At 45.8% G+C, this 18,781-nt stretch overlaps 1 protein-coding gene across 5 annotated transcripts in view; it reads left to right on the plus strand.

Moving 5' to 3' along the window:
- The window catches only part of AMOTL1 (angiomotin like 1), a 142,733-nt gene that overhangs the window by 70,031 nt on the left and 53,921 nt on the right, over positions 1-18,781 (plus strand). For all 5 annotated transcript variants that reach the window (XM_089775714.1, XM_089775715.1, XM_089775719.1 and 2 more), the window contains one exon: positions 17,591-17,879. In XM_089775714.1, coding sequence (XP_089631840.1) covers positions 17,591-17,879 — 289 coding nt within the window. The remainder of the gene's footprint in view (positions 1-17,590; positions 17,880-18,781) is intronic.

Genomic DNA, 18,781 nt, shown 5'->3' on the forward strand with positions numbered 1-18,781 from the left:
ACACAAGCCCTGATCTTGCGCCCATTGAGGTCAATGAAAAGACTCTAGCTGGCTTGTGTGGGTTCTGGACCTGTATAAACAAATATCTCAAGACTCTGATTCCACTGACATTAGGGCTATTTTACACCATGAGCAGTGCAAAAGAATCTTAAAACATAAGTAAATATAATTTACTCTCATTTCAAGGTCCTTTACACAGAATGGTGTAAAGTGGCATTAATGTAAATGAGAATCAGGCTCCGTGATTATAATACCAATGCTATATTTATATAGTGGACTTATATTCTGCTCTGTTACAGAAGTATAAATCTGGATTAACTCCACTGAAGATTTAGTTGGGGTTGGACTAGATAACCTCCTTAGGTCTTTTCCAACCCTAATCTTCTGTGATAAGGGAGTTTCTCTGGCATTGCACTGCTGTAACTGAAAGCAGAATTGAGTCCAGTCTTCTGGTAATCTCTGAGCTCTCCAGTTTATAAAAAAAAAAGGTTTTTTTTTAGAAGTTCTTCAGTATCTTAATTCCTATTAATTTCACTTTAAGTATGAACCTAAATGAATCTGAGTATCTTTATGCAACTTGTAGGAGAAATTATATCAGTGAGGTAAACAGTTCTTCATTATTAAGCTGAACAGGTGTCCCCATTTTAATGTGAGTTGTTTGAAGTTATAAAGCTATAAGTCACCACCATAGATGGCTAGAGGTGCTATACATTTTCTAACAGTTATTATGGTTCAGTTTCTATAGTAAAAGACACTGTACTACCCTTCTAAAACCGTATTTATCAGTTGTTTATGAAGAAGTAAGGAAAAATCCTTTGGTCTGAGATTTGACTTGAGATTTGACCTAATAAATTTTAGTCAAGGAGTATAAAAATAAATGAAATAGTGTATTGGCTCTTCTAAAATGAGTGTTGAAAAAACATAAACCATAAAGCCAAACTGTGAGGTAAGGAGTTACCTGCTTATTTTAGGCTCTCTTCATTGGGTATGAATTTCACCAAAGGATGAAATGCTGCCTTGCGCAAAGGGTCCTATGCACCACTTATGTCCCACTTAAATCCTTACAAGTGGGCTAATATGGTACATAATCCCGTGTGCTGGCCTTTTGCACCTTGGGAAAATGCTAAGTTAAGAAGAAGAGCTCTGTATTGGGAGATAAAGAGCTTCAAGGATTTGTGGGTAAATAAACATGGAAAAGATTAACATACCATCAAATATGTGGATTTTTAAAGTCCTCCAGACAGGGGCGACTGGTGCTTGTTTGGGGAAATGAGTGCAGGAAGGGCCACCCAGAGGGGCAGGGTGGGGGCATGTGGGGCACCCCATTTAGCTATTAAAATGTTGGTGGGGACATGAAGAGGTGGTGTGCCAAATGCTACCACGAGTCACCTATGCCTCCAGACCTAGGGAAGAAGAAGAGCTGTTGTTCAGGGAAATCAAGAAGGAATTGCTAAGAGTCATAAAAGTTCATAAAAGTCATCTTAAAATGTTACCTTCTGTGGACTGACTCCTGAGAGCTAGTGGAAACCAGCTGAGCCACACAGCTCTCACTGAGTTCTCATGTTCCTGTTTCAGGGTGGAGCATGGTCGCCTGCATGCCTTAAACCAAGGGTGAGCAATCATTGTTGGTGGGGGGGCCACTCCAAGGCTTTGATAAGTGGTCAAGGGCCGTACTTTGCTGTGGAGGAGGTGTAGGGTCTAGGATGGAGGCTGGGTACAGAAGGGTGAACGGGGTAAGGGACTGAGGTGTAGGAGATGGCGTAGTGTCTGAGGGTGTTTGGGTGAAGGAGGGGGTTATGACCTGGGTCAGGGACGTGCAGTGGGTTTGGTGGCAACCTGGGGCAGGGAGTTGCGGTGTGGGAGGGGCAGAGGTGCCAGAGGCAGGCTCTGGCTGGGAGGTGCTTACCTAAGCATCTCCCAGCCTGCAGCACCCCGAAGGAAGGCTGGGCTCCCTGCCTGGTGCAGCCCCAGACCGCTTGAAAATACAGGCTATTCCCTCCATATGGCTCTCAGCTCTGGTTGGGGGAAGAGGCTTGCCCTGCCCCCATCTCCCAGGCCAACCTCTCAGCTCCGATTGGCTGGCTGTTTCCAGCCAATAGGAGCTGAGAGATTGGCTGAGGTCAGTTCTTATTGGCCGATTGTTTCTGGCAATAGGAGCTGAGCATTGGGCTGGGGACAGGGAGATCATATGAAGCTTCCCCCCCTCCCTACAGAGGAGAAAAACATAGGGACTGCACTTTAAACAGCTGGCAGCTACATGCCTGAGAGTCCCAGCAGGGTGGTCAGATCTGGTCCCTGGGTCATATTTTGCCCAGCCCTGCCTTAAACAATGAGGCTTCCACCATTCCCTAGGGAATTATCAACAGTCCCATGAACCACAGGACACTTTTTCTGATTTATCTAACCTCTGTTTCACCCTACGACTCTTAGCAGTTCCTTCCTGGTCTGCCTGAATTACATCTCTCTGCCGTCCTTGGATCTGGAGGATTTAATCATCCACATACAGTCAAACCTGTGTTATCTGGCATGCTCGGGGATTAGGGCGTTCTGGTTATCTAAAAATTCCAGTTATCTGAGGGTCCCATCAACCTAGGAAAAACCAATGGACAATAAGGGTATGTCTACACTGCCACCCCAGTTCAAACTAGGGTGGCTAATGTAGGCATTCGAACTTGCAAATGAAGCCCGGGATTTAAATATCCCGGGCTTCATTTGCATGTTCCCGGGTGGGCGCCATTTTTAAATGCCCATAGTTCGAACTACCTGCCCGCGGCTACATGCGGCACGGACTAGGTTGTTCGAATTAAAGCTCCTAATTCGAACTACCATTATTCCTTCTGCAAGGAGGTTTAACAGTAGTTTGAATTAGGAGCTTTAATTCTTACTACCTAATCCGTGCCGCATGTAGCCACGGGCAGGTAGTTCGAACTACGGGCATTTAAAAATGGCGCCCGCCCGGGAACATGCAAATGAAGCCCGGGATATTTAAATCCCGGGCTTCATTTGCAAGTTTGAATGCCTACATTAGCCACCCTAGTTCGAACTAGGGTGGCAGAGTAGACATACCCTAATAGTAAAAGTCAGGTTTTTAATATTGGTAGTTTTGTAGTGTGAGGCAGTTGGTCTCACATTTCTATTTTGAGTTAAAGATAATTAGTACTTCTTAAATAAAAAATTGTTAAGCCAATCATGGTAAACCAAGCCAGGCCTGTGTGCCTGAAGATGTGACAGTATTGTGGCTTGGGGGCAATGCCGGTTAACAAAGTTTTCTGGTTAAAAGAGTGCCAGATAACAAAGGTTTCACTAGCTTCATGGGGAAGCCAAGTTAGTCTGTATAGAAAAAAACAACAAATGGTCTGGTAGCATTTTATAGACTAAAAAAACATGAGCTTTCATGGGCACAACCCACTTCTTCAGATGCCTGGAGTTTTGACTTTAGGATGGGCAGACCCAAAATAAATAGGAGAGAAGGCGCGGGGGGTGGGAGGAGAGAAAAAAAAAGAAGGGGTGGGAGACAGGGAGCAGAGGGTATAGAAAATTCAGGAAGATAGAGGGAATAAGTTTCACTGTATTTGATGCCAGGTTAATGTTTTCCAAGTTAAAAGTGATCTTATTAGATATTTATTGACCAATAAATTCTTGAAGCTCCTTAGACTTTAACTCACAAATGAAGAGTTCGTCTTCTTTCCCCAACAGTGGTCATGGGATCCAATGGCCATGCTGGGCCCCTGGACAAGGTAGGGAAAGGGGCCAACTTCATGCTCCTGGAAATGGCGGGGCCTCCGGCGTAAGGAGCAGATCTGGGGCAGCAAGCATGCCTTATTGCGTCCCATCCCCGATTCCTCAGTGCCAGGCAGGGTGCAGCACACTCTCCCTCCAGCTGTTCCCCGTGGTCCTCCAGTGGCGATTTAAAGGGCCCAGCAGTAGGGTTGTAAGCGAGTAGTCGACTAACCGATAAGCCTAGGCTTATTGGTTAGTCAAATAGACTACTCACATTTCCCCCCTGCCTTTGCTGCCTCTGATATGAGGAGGGGAGGAAGCAGGAGCTGGTGCTGTCTATCTCTCCCCCTCCCCCTGCACTACTTCTGTCAGAGGCAGCAATGCAGGGGGACATGGAGAGGCTGTCCAGTAGCTCCTCTCTGGGAACCCCTGCGGACAGGGCTGCTGCTGGAGCAGCCTCTGCCCACGGCCAGTCTGGAGCACCATGACAGCCCAGCTCAGTCCCAGCTGGTGCTGGGTCCAGGACCTACCCCCCCACTGTGGCTCTGCAGTTTAAATATAATAGGAGCTGGGCTGCCTGCCTGCTCCGCTCTTGCTCTATTTAAACTGCAGAGTTGCCGTGGGATAGCTCCTGTAGGACCCGGTGTGAGCCAGGACTGAGTGCTTCTATCCTTATTGACTAATTGTGTAGTCGACTACATGATTAGTGAATTACCTGGCTCTTAACATACTTACCCAGGACTCCAGTTGGCCCTTTTCTCCTTCCCTCCCCTTCCACTGCCTCTTCTCCTTTGGTGGGCCTTGTACTGGCCCAAGGTGCACTTGGAGTACAATCTGCATTCCCAGGCGAAGCTCGGCATTTAATTTTTTTTTTTTAAAGCATAAATCAGAGCATGAAGGTTTCCTTATTGTGAATGTCTGAAATATTGTAGTTTACTTGTTAATTTGCAAAATGAGGGCAGGTAAAGATGGTTGCTCATTCCAATAGTGCAATGGTTGTACAAACCAATCAAATAAAATCTGATCCTTCTAGTTGGGCGTGCTTAGGATCAGGACCTTGCCACATTATTTGCAAACACCAGCCTTCATTGTTCCTTAGGCAAATGTAGACTTGGGAACATTATTTGAATTCCACCAGCTACACATGTGTTTTGAATTCCAGCATTAGCTACTCAGAGTTTGTGTAACTTTTCAGCTGAGAATTATGCTTGTAAGAGCCAAGTGAAAATCCCTGTTTATGCTAGGAAGCAGCTATATGAGAATTGGAAATGCAAGATAATGGGGTCACTTTCAGGTTATAGTCTCAGGAAGTGCAACAGGATTCCAGCTGTGATTCATTATGTTAATGAGCACTGCAAACACCAAATGGCTTAATCTCCACATAGAAGGATGATGGCTTGATTTACCCACAAATCTCACTTGGTCATCTCTTTTCTAAGCTGAACAGTCACACTCTTTCTACCTTCACCTCATTCCATTTGCTTGATCATTAATTGTTGCCCTTCTCTGTGCCTTTTCCAATTATAATAAATCTTTTAAAAATGGGGTGTGAGCAATCTATTTATATAGGGAATTATGATATTGTCTGTCTTATTCTCTGTCTCTTTTCTAATGGTTCCTAACATTCTGCTAGCTTTTTTGACTGCCGCTGTATTTTGACCAGATGTTTTCTAGTTCCATCTGTATGATATCTGAGCTTTTCATGGGTTTATTTGCTGTGTGTATATTCCAACTGGGTATATTTAAGCAGTCACCATCTCTGTCACTGGGAGACAATTGCTCAGGCACAGTTTGAATTACTTTATTCTGGTATCTGGATTTGTTACAGTTTATTTACTTTTACACACATAGACTGTGCATGTCATTCTTTCTGGATCTTCTGATATAGCTCCCCTTTGAAATGACAGTTCATGGTCTGTTTGGCAACAGGAGAAACATTGAAAATGAGGGTAAAGGCTTTGGCTACTGGGACACTGATTTGATAAATGTCACTATTACTTTGGGTCATTTTATCTTCCATGTCTTTTGCTGCAGTCTCCATCGACACTGTGCTTTCCCACAGCTCAGGATTATGTAAGATCAGCCTCTGTCAACAAATGGCTGGGTGTCTCCAACCACATACAAAATAGTTCCTTAAACCATCATCGGATTTGTTCCAAACTGACAGTGGCTGCCTTGGACTCTTCAGTTCTGCCACATGCACATTTGTGAGCTTGGCAGGCTGCTGATTCCACTTATGAATCTGGAAATGTTCTGCAGGGATAAAAGGTTTCTGTGACAAATGCCTTTATAAAATGGCTTCAGTCTTTGTATAACTTGTCTCTGTCAGCTTCTCTGTCACTGTGAATGTTTTTAACAGTATAGATCTTGGAAGGGAATGCCATTAGCATCAACAAACAACTAAAGTCTTTCAACACATGACTCTCAGTCCTCATGGGATTCATTATATAGGGAATTATGATATTCCTAGGCTCACAGTGCTCTTGATTAAAATAAAGCATCAGACCTCCTCACCCCAGTTTGTTCATTGTTTACAGAGTGTTTGTGTAGATTTATTAGTTAGATATCCCATCCATGTCACTGAGTTGTGGCATTAGAAGATGCAGTTGAGGATGGTCAGGAAGAAACTAGTTTACAGCAAACAAAAACACTACAGGTGAATATCCTCTATCTTGTTACAGCTAAACATCAAGGTGGAGCAATATTACACCATCCATAACTTCCAAATGCAAACTGTGTTGGAGGTACGTTTCGGAGGGTACGTCTATACTACAGCGCTAATTCGAACTAACTTAGTTCGAATTAGTTAATTCGAACTAAGCTAATTCAAACTAATGCATCTAGAACTAAAAACTAGTTCGAATTAGCGTTTTGCTAATTCGAACTAGCATGTCCACATTAAGTGGACCCTGAACCAGGCTTAAGGATGGCCGGAAGCAGTGCCGGCAGGGCATCCGAGGAGGACTTAGAGCGTGGAGATGCTGTCTCAGGCTAGCCGAGGGCTGTGCTTAAAGAGTCCCGACCCCCACCCCAGACAGACAGTTCTAAGGGGTGCCCCGCTTGAAAACCAGTCCTGGCTTGGATTGCCCGGAGTACCCACACTGGGCACATCACAGCACTTGGCCATCAGCCCGGCTGCACTTGCCGCAGGCTGCCATCTGGGCAGAGGGAGCAATCGGGGGGCTGCAGGAGAGCTTCCACCCCCAGAAGCCCACAGAGCCAGCCCAGTCCTCCCCATCGGGGGCTTGTACCCCATTCCTCCCTCACCTTCTTCCACTTACCCTTCCCTAGCCCCTTTTCTTGATGTACAAAATAAAGGACAATTGTGTTCAAAAATGGAATCTGTCTTTATTGAACAAAACTGGGGGAGACTGGGAAAAGGAGGTGGGAGAGGGGAAGAGAGAGGCTGGGAGAGGGGAGGGCAACTACAATGATCAGGGGTTGGGAACAGGTCCCATATGAAGAGAGGCTAAAGAGACTGGGACTTTTCAGCTTAGAAAAGAGGAGACGGAGGGGGGACAGGATAGAGGTCTCTAAAAGCAGGAGTTGGGTGGAGAGGGTGCATACAGAAAAGTTCTTCATGAGTTCCCATAAAGAAGGACTAGAGGACACCAAAGGAAAGGAATGGGTAGCAGGCTTCAAACTAGTAACAGAAAGTTGTTCTTCACAAAGCAAAGAGTCAACCTGTGGAACTCCTTGCTGCAGGAGGCTGTGAAGGCTACAACTAGAACAGAGTTTAAAGGGAAGTGTGATCAAGTCATAGAGGTTGGGTCCATGGAGTGGTATTAGCCAGGGGGTAGGAGTGGTGTCCCTGCCCAAAGTTTGTGGAAGGCTGGAGAGGGATGGCACGAGACAAATGGCTTGGTCACTGTCTTCGGTCCATCCCCTCCAGGGTTCCTAGGGTTGGCCGCTGTCGGCAGACAGGCAACTGGGCTAGATGGACCTTTGGTCTGGCCCAGTACGGCCATTCTAAGCTCAGGGCTCAGGGTCGGGGGTCTCAGTGGACCCCCTTGATTTTCATGCACACCTGCTCCTGGGTGGCCAGGCTGGCAGCTCTCCTGCCCTAGCTGGCCACTTTCCTGTGCCTAGTGCGGAGATCGCGGACGAGGTCCACGATGTCCGCACTAGCCCAGGTGGGTTCCCGCCTCTTGCGGTCTCGGGCAAGCTCCCGGGAGCCGCCAGCCTGGTCCCGGGAAGAGGGGGAGGGCTGGGGGGCATCGGGTGGCTGGCTCGATCCGTGCCAGGTGCAGGGTCTGCTGGCTGGGTGCTGGCAGGCTTGCACCTGGCACGGGCACCGTAGCCAGCCCGTGCCCCTTTAAGGGGTCCGGGGCCGGGAGGGGGGCAGAAGAGTTTCCCTGGTGTTGGCCAGAGTGGCCACCAGGGAAAGCTGGGGAGGGCTAGCCTCCCACTAGTTCGAATTAAGGGTCTACACAGCCCTTAATTCAAACTAGCAAGTTCGAACTAGGCTTAATCCTCGTGGAATGAGGATTACCTAGTTCGAACTAAGCGCTCCATTAGTTCGAATTAAGTTCTAACTAACGGAGCACTAATGTAGCACCTATGAAAGTTAGTTCGAACTAACGTCCGTTAGTTTGAACTAACTTTGTAGTGTAGACATACCCCGAGTCTCCAGAATCTCTGCTGTTGCCCGTAGCTTTGCCAAGCAGAAGAGTGAAATTAACTTGGTTATGCTATTCAGAACTTTGGTGAAACCGACAAGAAGCCCACAGGCTCTTAATACATTCAAAAGGCTAAAGCTCAGCATGGAGGACCCAGTGTGAGCTGGGAATCAGCTGGCCCGGCTTGTGCCTGGTCCCCACACTGCGTTTCTGATTTTTAAATGTATTAAGAGCTGGCAGGCTCTTAATACTTTTAAAAAGCAGAGTCAGAGCATCTGGGACAGGGCGTGAGTTGGGAATCAGCTGATTCCCGGCTGGTGCCTGGTCCCCACTATTCCCCTGCTTCCTGCAGAGATTGCGCTAGGAGGAGTAAAGGAACTAGTCGACTATCCAATAAGCTTTTGTTTATCGGATAGTCAACTAGTTGCTTACATCCCTAGCTCATGCAAATCATCTGTCAGTTCCATGACCACATGACAGTGCATGTACTTGCCAGTGGTGACTTTTCCTATGCATTTGAAATCTCAAATAAAGTGAAGTATGGCTACATTCTTGCTCCAGTGTTGTTCAGCTTGTTCTTTGTTTGTGTTCTCAGCCATGCAACAAGGGACTTATATAGTTGAAAAATGTGGATAAGTTCAAGGATTTGAGCAATACCATCTCAAGTGATGGCTCCCTCAATAAGGAAATTTCCTCCAGAATTAATAAACCCAGACAGGTTATTGGCCAGCTTTGAACAAAAGTTCTTAACCAACACATCTCTCTTTCCACCAAATTGAAGACCTACAATACAGTATTTCTAACACCTCTCCTGTATCGATCTACTCCAGGCAGACAGCACACCCTTGTATTATCCAGCTCAGCTCTGGTAACGGGCCTTTCCCATTTTCTTAGTAGGAAGTCGCCAATGACATAGACCTGCCTCTTCCTGGTGGTGGTGCAGTTCTTCAGATTTCTCCATTCTATTGTTTCTGGCTGCAAAATTGTTTTGTTCTCTGTTCTCATTTGCTGTCTTCTGAATGTCATCCTCTGTCCTCCAGGGGCTCTGAACTCTAGCTTTCTCCAGTGCCTCTTCCCCTCTTCTTGTAGGTTTAACCACCCTTCTTCTTTTTTTCCTTGCTCTTGCATCTTCTGTTACTGTCTGCCTCCTTCTTTCATTTGCCAACTCAGCAAACCTGTTCCTCAGCTCTCTTTCTCCTTCTTTTCCTCTGCCTTGTTCTCACAGTCACATGCTTGCACTGGTCACTTTTATCATCCATAGTTCTTTTGTCTGCAAGCCTTGGGGGAGGGGAAGGAGGTTAGCCTTCTCTCTCCTTCCCACTATCATTTGCTCAAATCCCCTTAGAAACTCAGCCATCGTTTCTAGTTGTATCTCCAAACGTTGGGTCTTCTCTTCGTTCAGATGGCACTTCATCTGAGCGAAGCATCTTCAAGTACCCTCTTAAGATTGTACATCTCGCAGCTTCCACATCTAGTCACCATCATTATTTTTTTAATTCTTTGGGTAACTACTACTGCTGTCTCTATAGCTCTAATAGCCTTCCCTCCCAAATGCCTTTCGAAAAGGAAAAACAAACAAAAAATTATCCTGGCAAGACTAAAAAGATGCAATCAGTAGGGAAAAGAATTATAATAGGGAAAAATGAGAGCAAAGCTGGACGAAAAATGATTTAGTGAAAAATTTCAAAGCTACAAAGTGTTCCAAATGGATCTATTTTCAATATGTTTTAAATGGAAAAATCAATCAACTTTTTATCAAAATCATTGACATTTTTTATCCCCCAAAGTAGCGTTTTACTAGTTAGTATAAAAAAAATTCATTTACCACCCCACTCCTAGCTGTTTAAGAAAAAAACCCACTGGCTACGTCTACACTGGCATGATTTTCCGAAAATGCTTTTAAAGGAAAAGTTTTCCATTAAAAGCATTTTCGGAAAAGCGCGTCTAGATTGGCAGGATGCTTTTCCGCAAAAGCACTTTTTGCGGAAAAGCATCCGTGGCCAATCTAGACGCGGTTTTCCGCAAAAAGCCCCGATCGCCATTTCCGCGATTGGGGCTTTTTTGCGGAAAACAGTACTGTGCTGTCTACACAGGCCCTTTTGGGCAAAAGTCTTTCGGAAAAAGACTTTTGCCCGAACGGGAGCAGCATACTATTTCCGGAAAAGCACTGACAATCTTACATGAGGTTGTCAGTGCTTTTCCAGAAATTCAAGCGGCCAGTGTAGATAGCTGGCAAGTTTTTCCGGAAAAGCTGCTGATTTTGCGGAAAAAATTGCCAGTCTAGACACAGCCACTGAGTTCTACAATAATTTTGGCAAATATGTTTAAAAATTGATTAAAAAAAACCTGAAAATGTTGCAAAAGATGGAAAAACTTATAATTTTGATATTTTTTCTTGAGTTATAGTTTTTAAAAATAGACAATTTTGTCATGAAAAATCTTTTACACTGGAAATTTCAGACATCTCTAATACAGAGTAAAACCACCATCTAAAAGCATATAGGAAAATCATTGGCATTTGTATGCCTTATTAGTCCAGGGGAGCTCAACTCTGTTGACTTTCAAGGTACAGGCTAAGCTTGATTAATTTATTTATTCAGGCATTAACTCGAGGGGTTGGCTATGTTCAGAATATAACATCGTCAGGGAGTCTTATTTTTTCTAACTGCCAGTTTGCTTGTTTGGATTGTTGTATTGTACGTGTTCCCAGAGGTTTGACCTTGATGGATTTAGTTTTTAACATCTTCAAAGGAAAAACTGGACTAAATGGGACTTGTAAACAGTAAAGAACAAACCATTCATCGGCAATTCATTATGTTTATCAGCCACACATCCAAAGAAGCAACATAAACTGTACAAGTTCAAGATGAAAAATACTTGTGAGAATATCTAATACACTCTGGTCGGTTCAGAATCTGTGGCCTGTTTCTGCTTTCACATGGATATAAATCAGGAGAAACGGGGGAGGGGTTGGATAACTGAAAAATCAGGAATCACTGAATTAATTGGGCCTGTTTCTCCTCTCACTTCTCAGTGTAAATCTAGATTGACTATAGCCAGTGAAAAAATGCAAAACTAATATGAGGTTAGAGGAAAAAACCCCAATTACTGTGTCCGAGCTAAATGAGGCTAATAGAGTAGACTGTAAGTGCCCAATACTTCACTTTTGATGTCATGTGGGTGTTGAATATAACAGCCCATCCAGTTCATGTCATTGTTCAGGCTGTGCAAGATCATATCAGATTTGCATATGAAGGCCAGTTCTGCAGTCTCTCTCTAGTTGATTTCTGAAATTGCTTTGTAAGAGAATAGCCACCTTTAAATCAATTAATGTTACTGTTTTGAATATCTGATTTGTATCCATTAATCGTTTGTCATAGAGACTGTCTAGTTTGGCCAATATACATGGCAGAGGGGCATTGCTGGCACTTGATGGCATAGATCACAATAGTCAATGTGTAGTTGTATGAGCCGCTGATGTGGTAGCTTATGTGGTTAGGTCCTATGATGGTGTCACTTGTATAGATGTGTGGACAGAGTTGACACTGGAGTTTATTACAAGGGTGGGTTCCTGGATGAGTATGTTTGAGGTGTGATGTGTAGTTACTGGAAATAATTTGTTTTAGGTTAGGGGGTTGTCTGTAGGTGAGGATTGGCCTGTCCTACAAGGCCTGTGAGAGTGAGGGATCGTTTTTAGGATAGGTTGTGATTGTTAATGATGCACTGGAGGGGTTTAAGTTGGGGGCTATAGGTGATGACTAGTGGTGTTCTATTATTATGTTTGTTGGGCCTATCTATCAGCTTCTTCAAGATAAGTCCAACAAACAAAATAACAGAACACCACTAGTCATCACCTATAGCCCCCAGCTTAAACCCCTCCAGTGCATCATTAACAATCCCAACCTATCCTAGAAAACCTCCTAACCTGAAACAAATTCTTTCCAGCAACCACATATCGCACCTTCTGGGTGATTTAATGATTTGATCCTCTTTCTTCAAGGCAGGACATTATACAACCTGTCCTGGACATTCATTGTAGGACATTCTACAACCTATCCGGGAAAACCCCTTAACCTGCAAATGTCATGGTTGTGGAAATATGGGCTGTAGTGAAAACTGTACTCATATAACTAATCGGGCCTATAGATTATCACTCTAGAGAAAGATTAAGTTCTGTTGATGACCTCTAATTCAATAATATCCCACCTTATTATGTGCTGAGATATTTGTGTTTTATAAGGAAGTCTGGGGGAGGGGGGGTCAAAAGAAATTGTTCCCAATCTTAGATGTAAACCAGTGAACAATAATGGAGGTCAGAAGTTGACCTGGATCCCTGTCTCTGGGGCATATGGACTAATATTTTGAAGGCTACCCCATTCAACTCACAAGAACTGCTTGACTAGGTACTAGTCCAATCTCAAACGCTACTGCAAAGGAACAAATATATAAGGTACTTGAAAGGCTTCTCCCACAGCATGTGTGCCCGCATGAACAGTCCTTTCCTTTCTCGTTTTGTTGGTGATAAGGAGACAGGTGTGGCAGAGCATCATAACATTTCAAGCAGCATCACCTGTGATACTGACCCTTCATCATGTTTACTTCCCTGTATAATCAATCCTGAAGACAGCTTTGCTATAACATCCCAACCCCTATGATGTACTCACTGGAGTAGTAGTGGAGAAGAATTCACAGCTCCAGACAGTGTCCCATTTATTTGACAGTGTTGTTAATTGTGATAGCTTCCCTTATTTCTTTCCCCCTTGATACTATGTGACATCACTTTAGCATCAAACATTACATGGCATACCTGGTATGCAGCACATGGTGTGAGGAGATCAGAAGGAGGTGGGTTCTGCCAGCAATGCTGAAGCGGAACGACAGTATAACAATAAAAGCTAATCTATTTCCTGCTATGTTTGCTTCAAGCTCTTTCCTGGCACTGGCTTGCTTTCTTCTGCCAACTTATTCATTGATAAATTAGGATATAAATTTTTTAAAATGCCCTTCTGCGATGATGTACTCAGCTAGCCTTATGAGTGCTTGCTGGTTCATTCTGCCCTGCTGCCCATTCCCATCACACTTGTGTAATGGCACCTCTGCTTGTTTATGACATTTCCTATTTCAACCAGGTTCTGTCCTTCAAGGCATAAGCTCAGATACTTGTGAATCGCCCACAGTCTTACCTGCCTAACCATTGTTATTAGGCTGTGGCAAGCTGTTTAGTAAATGCACCTTTTGCTCTTAGGAGGGATTTTCCAAAGCATTCAGAGTTAGTCGGACTGTACTAAGGATGTTAAGTAATGGTTAATTTACTAGTCGAGTAGTCGATGGAATTTCCATCAACTACTCGACTAGTTAATAGGCACTTCCGCATTCCTCCTTTGAAATGTATAAGAGCTGCTTCTTGGGCTCTTGTATATTTCAAAGGAGGAACTCCGCCTGCAGCCAGTCCCGCTGAGTCTGAGCTACATGTGGCATGTCAGCTTTGAAATATACAAGAGTCCCCAAAGGGCTCCATGCTGCACTGCCGATTTGAAATGCTACATGGAGACGGGGTTAGCTGGGAACTCCCCAGCTGACAGTGGGTTCCATGCAGCATTTCCCCAGAACCCAGGGTCAACTGCGGACCTCCCAGCTGATCCTGGGTTCCATGGAAATGCTGCACTGGAGCCTGGGATCAGTCCCCAGCTGACCCCAGGTTCCACTCGCGGCACCATCGCACAGCTGATCCCCAGCTCAGCTGTGCGGTGCTGCCGCTTTGAACGTCACCTCCGCATTTCAAAGAAGAAGCGCCGCACAGCTGATCCCGGGCTCAGCTGTGCGGCACTGCCGCTTTGAAGTACCCCCTTTCGCTCCCCCTTTGCTTCCTCTCTCTGATAGAGGCAGCAACAGGTTGGGGGGGGGGGGGATCAACTAGTTGACTGACTATCTGATAAGCATTTGCTTAGCGGATAGTTGACTAGTCGACTAGTCCTTAACATCCCTACTATGCACCCATTGAGATCAATGGGATGTTTACTCCAGTGGGAGCAGAATTAGCCAATGCTAAGTACCATCTTTCCCTCCTTGTGAAAACAACATTGATCAAAAGTATTGTGTATTTAGCAAAAAATTGGCTGTACATATAATAGTAGTCATAGATTGTAAGGCCAAAAAGGATAATTATGGCTTCTTGCATAACACAGGTTGCAAAAATTCACATAGGGATTCCTGCATCGACTCCAATAACTTGTGGTTTTCTGAGAGCTTATCTTTAGCAAAAGTAGTCTTGATATGGCTGCAGATGATGGACAATTACCCATTGTCCATCATCTGCAGCCATATCAAGGTTGATATAGTGGTTAGAATGCAGACCTGGGACTTGAGAAACCCATGTTTGATTTACCTTTTCCATCACAGACTTTGTGTGAGACCTTGGGCAAGTCACTTAGCCTCTCTGTGCCTTAGTTCCTGATCTATAAATGGGAATAATAGCACTGCTCTACCTCACAGGGATGTGATAAGGATAAATACATTAAAGATTGTGAGACAGTCAGATTCTGTGGAGTTGTGGGGACATATAAGTAGCTAAGATGAAATTACCTTCACTATTAAAGAACTGTTGTACCTTATTTCCAGTCTGAATTTCCGTAGATTCAATGTCCACTCACTGGCTCTTGTTATACCTTTCTCAGCTATGTTAAAGAGACCTCTGTTATCAGAAAGCATATCCCCATGTAGGTACATGGACCATGATCAAGTCACCTCTTGTTTTCAGTAAGATCAATCAATAAATTAATTCTTCCGAATATAAGTCACCTATTCATACAATCTGCAGAGTGGCATTATGAGGTCTCTCATTGTAAAATGGCTCTGATGTTTTGAAATAATTGATCGGGATTGTCCAGCCAGCAGTGTTGCAGCCAGGGCCGGCTTTAGGAAGTGCGGGGCCCAATTCGAACAATTTTGAGGGGGCCCCTTAGCAATTTTGGTTGAGCAAAAAAAAAAACCCCCCACAAAATCTCCAGCTACCTCCCCCGCAAAGCCCTGGAGGTAGCTAACACACATACCATCCCCCAGGGCGTTTTGCACAACAGCTACACTCTTTTCGAAAAGATGTAAGCTCTCTTGTGCAGGAGGGCAGTGTGGATGCTCGGCAGGGATTTCTTGCACAAGAAACCCCTATGGCTAAAATGGCCATCAGAGCTTTCTTGCGCAAGAGAGTGTCCACACTGCCATGGATGCTCTTGCACAAAAGCACAGCTCGCACATGGCAGTGTGGATGTGTTCTTGTGCAAGACTTGTTGTACAAGAACCCTAGTGCAAGATGTTCTTGCGCAAGAAGCCGCCAGTGTAGACATAGCCTAAGAGTTTCCTCCCATGAGCAGAATGAATTGTGTTGTGCACCAGTACTGAGTTCATGTGGCTTGTTTGGATGTGCCACTGTGGCACCCAAGTTATTTATAAATATTTTATAAACCTTTACCTTTTCTCTCTACTGCCATATCTCCTCCCTTTGCTCCATCAGCTCCCCTGGTGCCTGCTGCCCCCCAACTCCTCACCCTCCTCTGCTGTCCTGACTCCTGCCCTTCTCACTGCCCTCAGCCCTCCTGCAACCTGCCCCCCTCCACCAGCTCTTCTCTCCCCCCTGTGCCCACTCCTTCAGTAGCCCCACTCTGATCATGTGAACTACCTCTCCTCATCCCCTCTCCTAACACCTCCCTCTACACACCTGCCCTGCCTCTTTCCTCTGGTGCTGGTCCCTCCCTGCAGGTGTCTGCCCTTCTGCTTCATCCCCAGAATCCCCTGGCACCTGCACCTTCCCTTAGTCCTGCACCCTCCTGGTGCCCCCTCTTCCCTCACTGCCCCTGCCCCCTTTGCCCTCTTTTTCCCTGATGCCCACCCCCTCACCACCCTCTGCCCCCATTCTCCTCATGCCCCTCTGTGCCCTCACACATGATTTGCCCCATCTCCACCTTTCTCATGCCCACCCCTTCTTTCAAGCCTTCTCCCAGCACCTCTCCCTCCCCCTCTAATCCCAATGCCCTTATCCTCTCCTCTCCCAGCATCACCCTGTTCCCCCTCCCACTGACACCTCCCTTCCTGCCCTTTTCCTCATTGTCTGCACTTGGCCCTCTGACATTTGTCTCTCCTCCACCCTGTCTCTTGGTGCCTTCCCCTTTCTTCCCCCTCCCCCTCCTCCTCCCTCTCCTCCTCCGCACAAGCCTCTTGCTCCCCCTTCCACATTTTCTCCTCCATACAAGCCCCTTCCTCCTCTTCCCCCTCCTCACCTTACCTTACCTTCTGCCTTCCACTTTGCGGGGCCGGGGCTGGGGCCGAGGTCTACGCTCGGGCCTCAGACTCTGAACTCGGAGCTAGGCCGAACGGCGCAATGCGGCGCCGAGCAGTTTTAAAGTCCTGGGCCGTGACATCACGTCATGCCCGGGCGTATCCCCGCTCACCTGGGAATGCTGCGCATGGCAGCAATAGCCGGCAAGAGGGAGCTGGACTGAAAGCTGCACACAGCAGGGATGGGCTGGGGTCAGGGGGGAGAGGGCCCACTCCAGGCAGGGCCGGGGGAGAGGGCCAGCTCCACATATTGGTGGAGCAGGGCCCCCGGCTCTGAATATTGGAACGTGGGCACCACGAGCCGATGTAACTCGCCGGCCATACTTCCGGGTTCAGGGTGCGGGGCCCCTTTAGGCACAGGGTCCAATTCAGGGGAATCGGACGAATCGGCCTAAGGCCAGCCTTGGTTTCAGTAGTTGATTCTTTGCTATGCTAAACTATTCAGGAACATCATATTGCTCACTTCCCTTCCTCTTGTCTGATTCAGCCTGTCCGAATTCTACTCACCCACTTGCTTGAGGCAGGTACTGGTTAAAGGAGGAGGAATATAATGTTTGTTTTTAGATGAGCATTCGTCAGCCAGTATTCCTGAATGGTGCTGCTGCCTGAAGTCTGTGACAAGTTGTGTATCTAGGCAAAAGCAGGACACCCAGATGCCTTTTTATCGTTTTAGAGATCCAGATCAATCTATAAGTTATCGTCACTCAAATGTGAGCAGACATTTGCACCAGGAGTACTGTTGTTGTGACTTATATTATGGCCAAGCTTAGAAATCAGTGTCCCATTGCTAGGTGCTAAACAAATTTGTAGAAAAAAGACCTAACTTATGCTAAAGCCCTGTCAGTCTAGATGATGGGTAGATGTTCAGGGCAGGTTTTCTGGGCTGGTATAATTGACCTTTTCCCTTATTTGCTTTTATTTAGTCGACAATGTCCATCCGCCTTTCCATCGGTGCCAGTCCAGCAGCACAGTCCAATGTCCTCCCAGGCCTCTTCCGTTAGCGGCCCACTGCATTCAGCATCTTTGCCACTGCTCCCATCAGCTGTCCCCGCTCAGCCTCCACCTGCGACTCCACCCAGCCAGCAGCTCACGCCTGATGCATATGCCATTGTGGAGCGAGCGCAGCAAATGGTGGAGATGTTGTCGGAGGAGAATCATGTTCTGCGGCAGGAGCTGGAGGGATACTACGAGAAGGCAGACAAACTTCAGAAGGTACGTGGAACGTTCTCACAGGGTATAAGAGGCAAGCCCCTTTTATAGCGTGTCTGAAGTGTGTCTCTTACCTTCCTGGGCACAGGCAGTGATCTAAGTAATCCTCCCTAACACGAGGTACTCAAACTGCATAACACAGCCTGTGGATCCTATTGTTGGGCCCTCTAAGTCCTTGCCAGTTACTGGCTGAACAGTGATTCTAATACAGTGGGCTATGCAGACTCCTTTGCCATGAAGATGTTACCCAGAAGGTTTGTGGTGTTCCCTTTTCTTTGGAGCATCTCATTCTTCAGCTTTTTAATGCCTGCCTTAGGGAATCTTCCTGCAGAAATCTCTCTTCTGGAGTGCAGCATCTCAACACATGACATTTTTAAGAGAGCACCTTGTTGCAGGTGTAGCATAATGAGCAACATTTTGTACATGTCTAAAGTGCAAAATATGCTTAATGATCACTACAAAATCTGTTCTGTGTGGTCTTGCACATTTCAGTAGATTTGCATTAGTCCTTCTTTTGTCATAAGAAACAAATACACCAGTACTGTGGGTTGACTGATGTTTGGGGTTTTGGTAATAAATCTTTTCTTAGAAGTTGTTTTTAAATTAAGTTTAAAAAAAACCAACCCATAACCAAACTCACTTGGATATGTCTACACTAGCCCCCTAGTTTGAACTAGGGAGGCTAATGTAGGCATTCGAAGTTGCAAATGAAGCCCGGGATTTAAATATCCCGGGCTTCATTTGCATCTTCCCGGGCACCGCCATTTTTAAATCCCCCTTAGTCCGAACTCTGTGCCCGCGGCTACACGCGGCACGGAGTAGGTAGTTCGAATTAGGATCTCTAATTCGAATTACCGGTACACCTTGTTCCACGAGGAGTAACGGTAGTTCAAATTAGAGATCCT

The sequence above is a fragment of the Pelodiscus sinensis genome, chromosome 1 (assembly GCF_052426305.1).
Source record: "Pelodiscus sinensis isolate ZL-2025 chromosome 1, ASM5242630v1, whole genome shotgun sequence".
Lineage (NCBI taxonomy): Eukaryota > Metazoa > Chordata > Testudines > Trionychidae > Pelodiscus > Pelodiscus sinensis.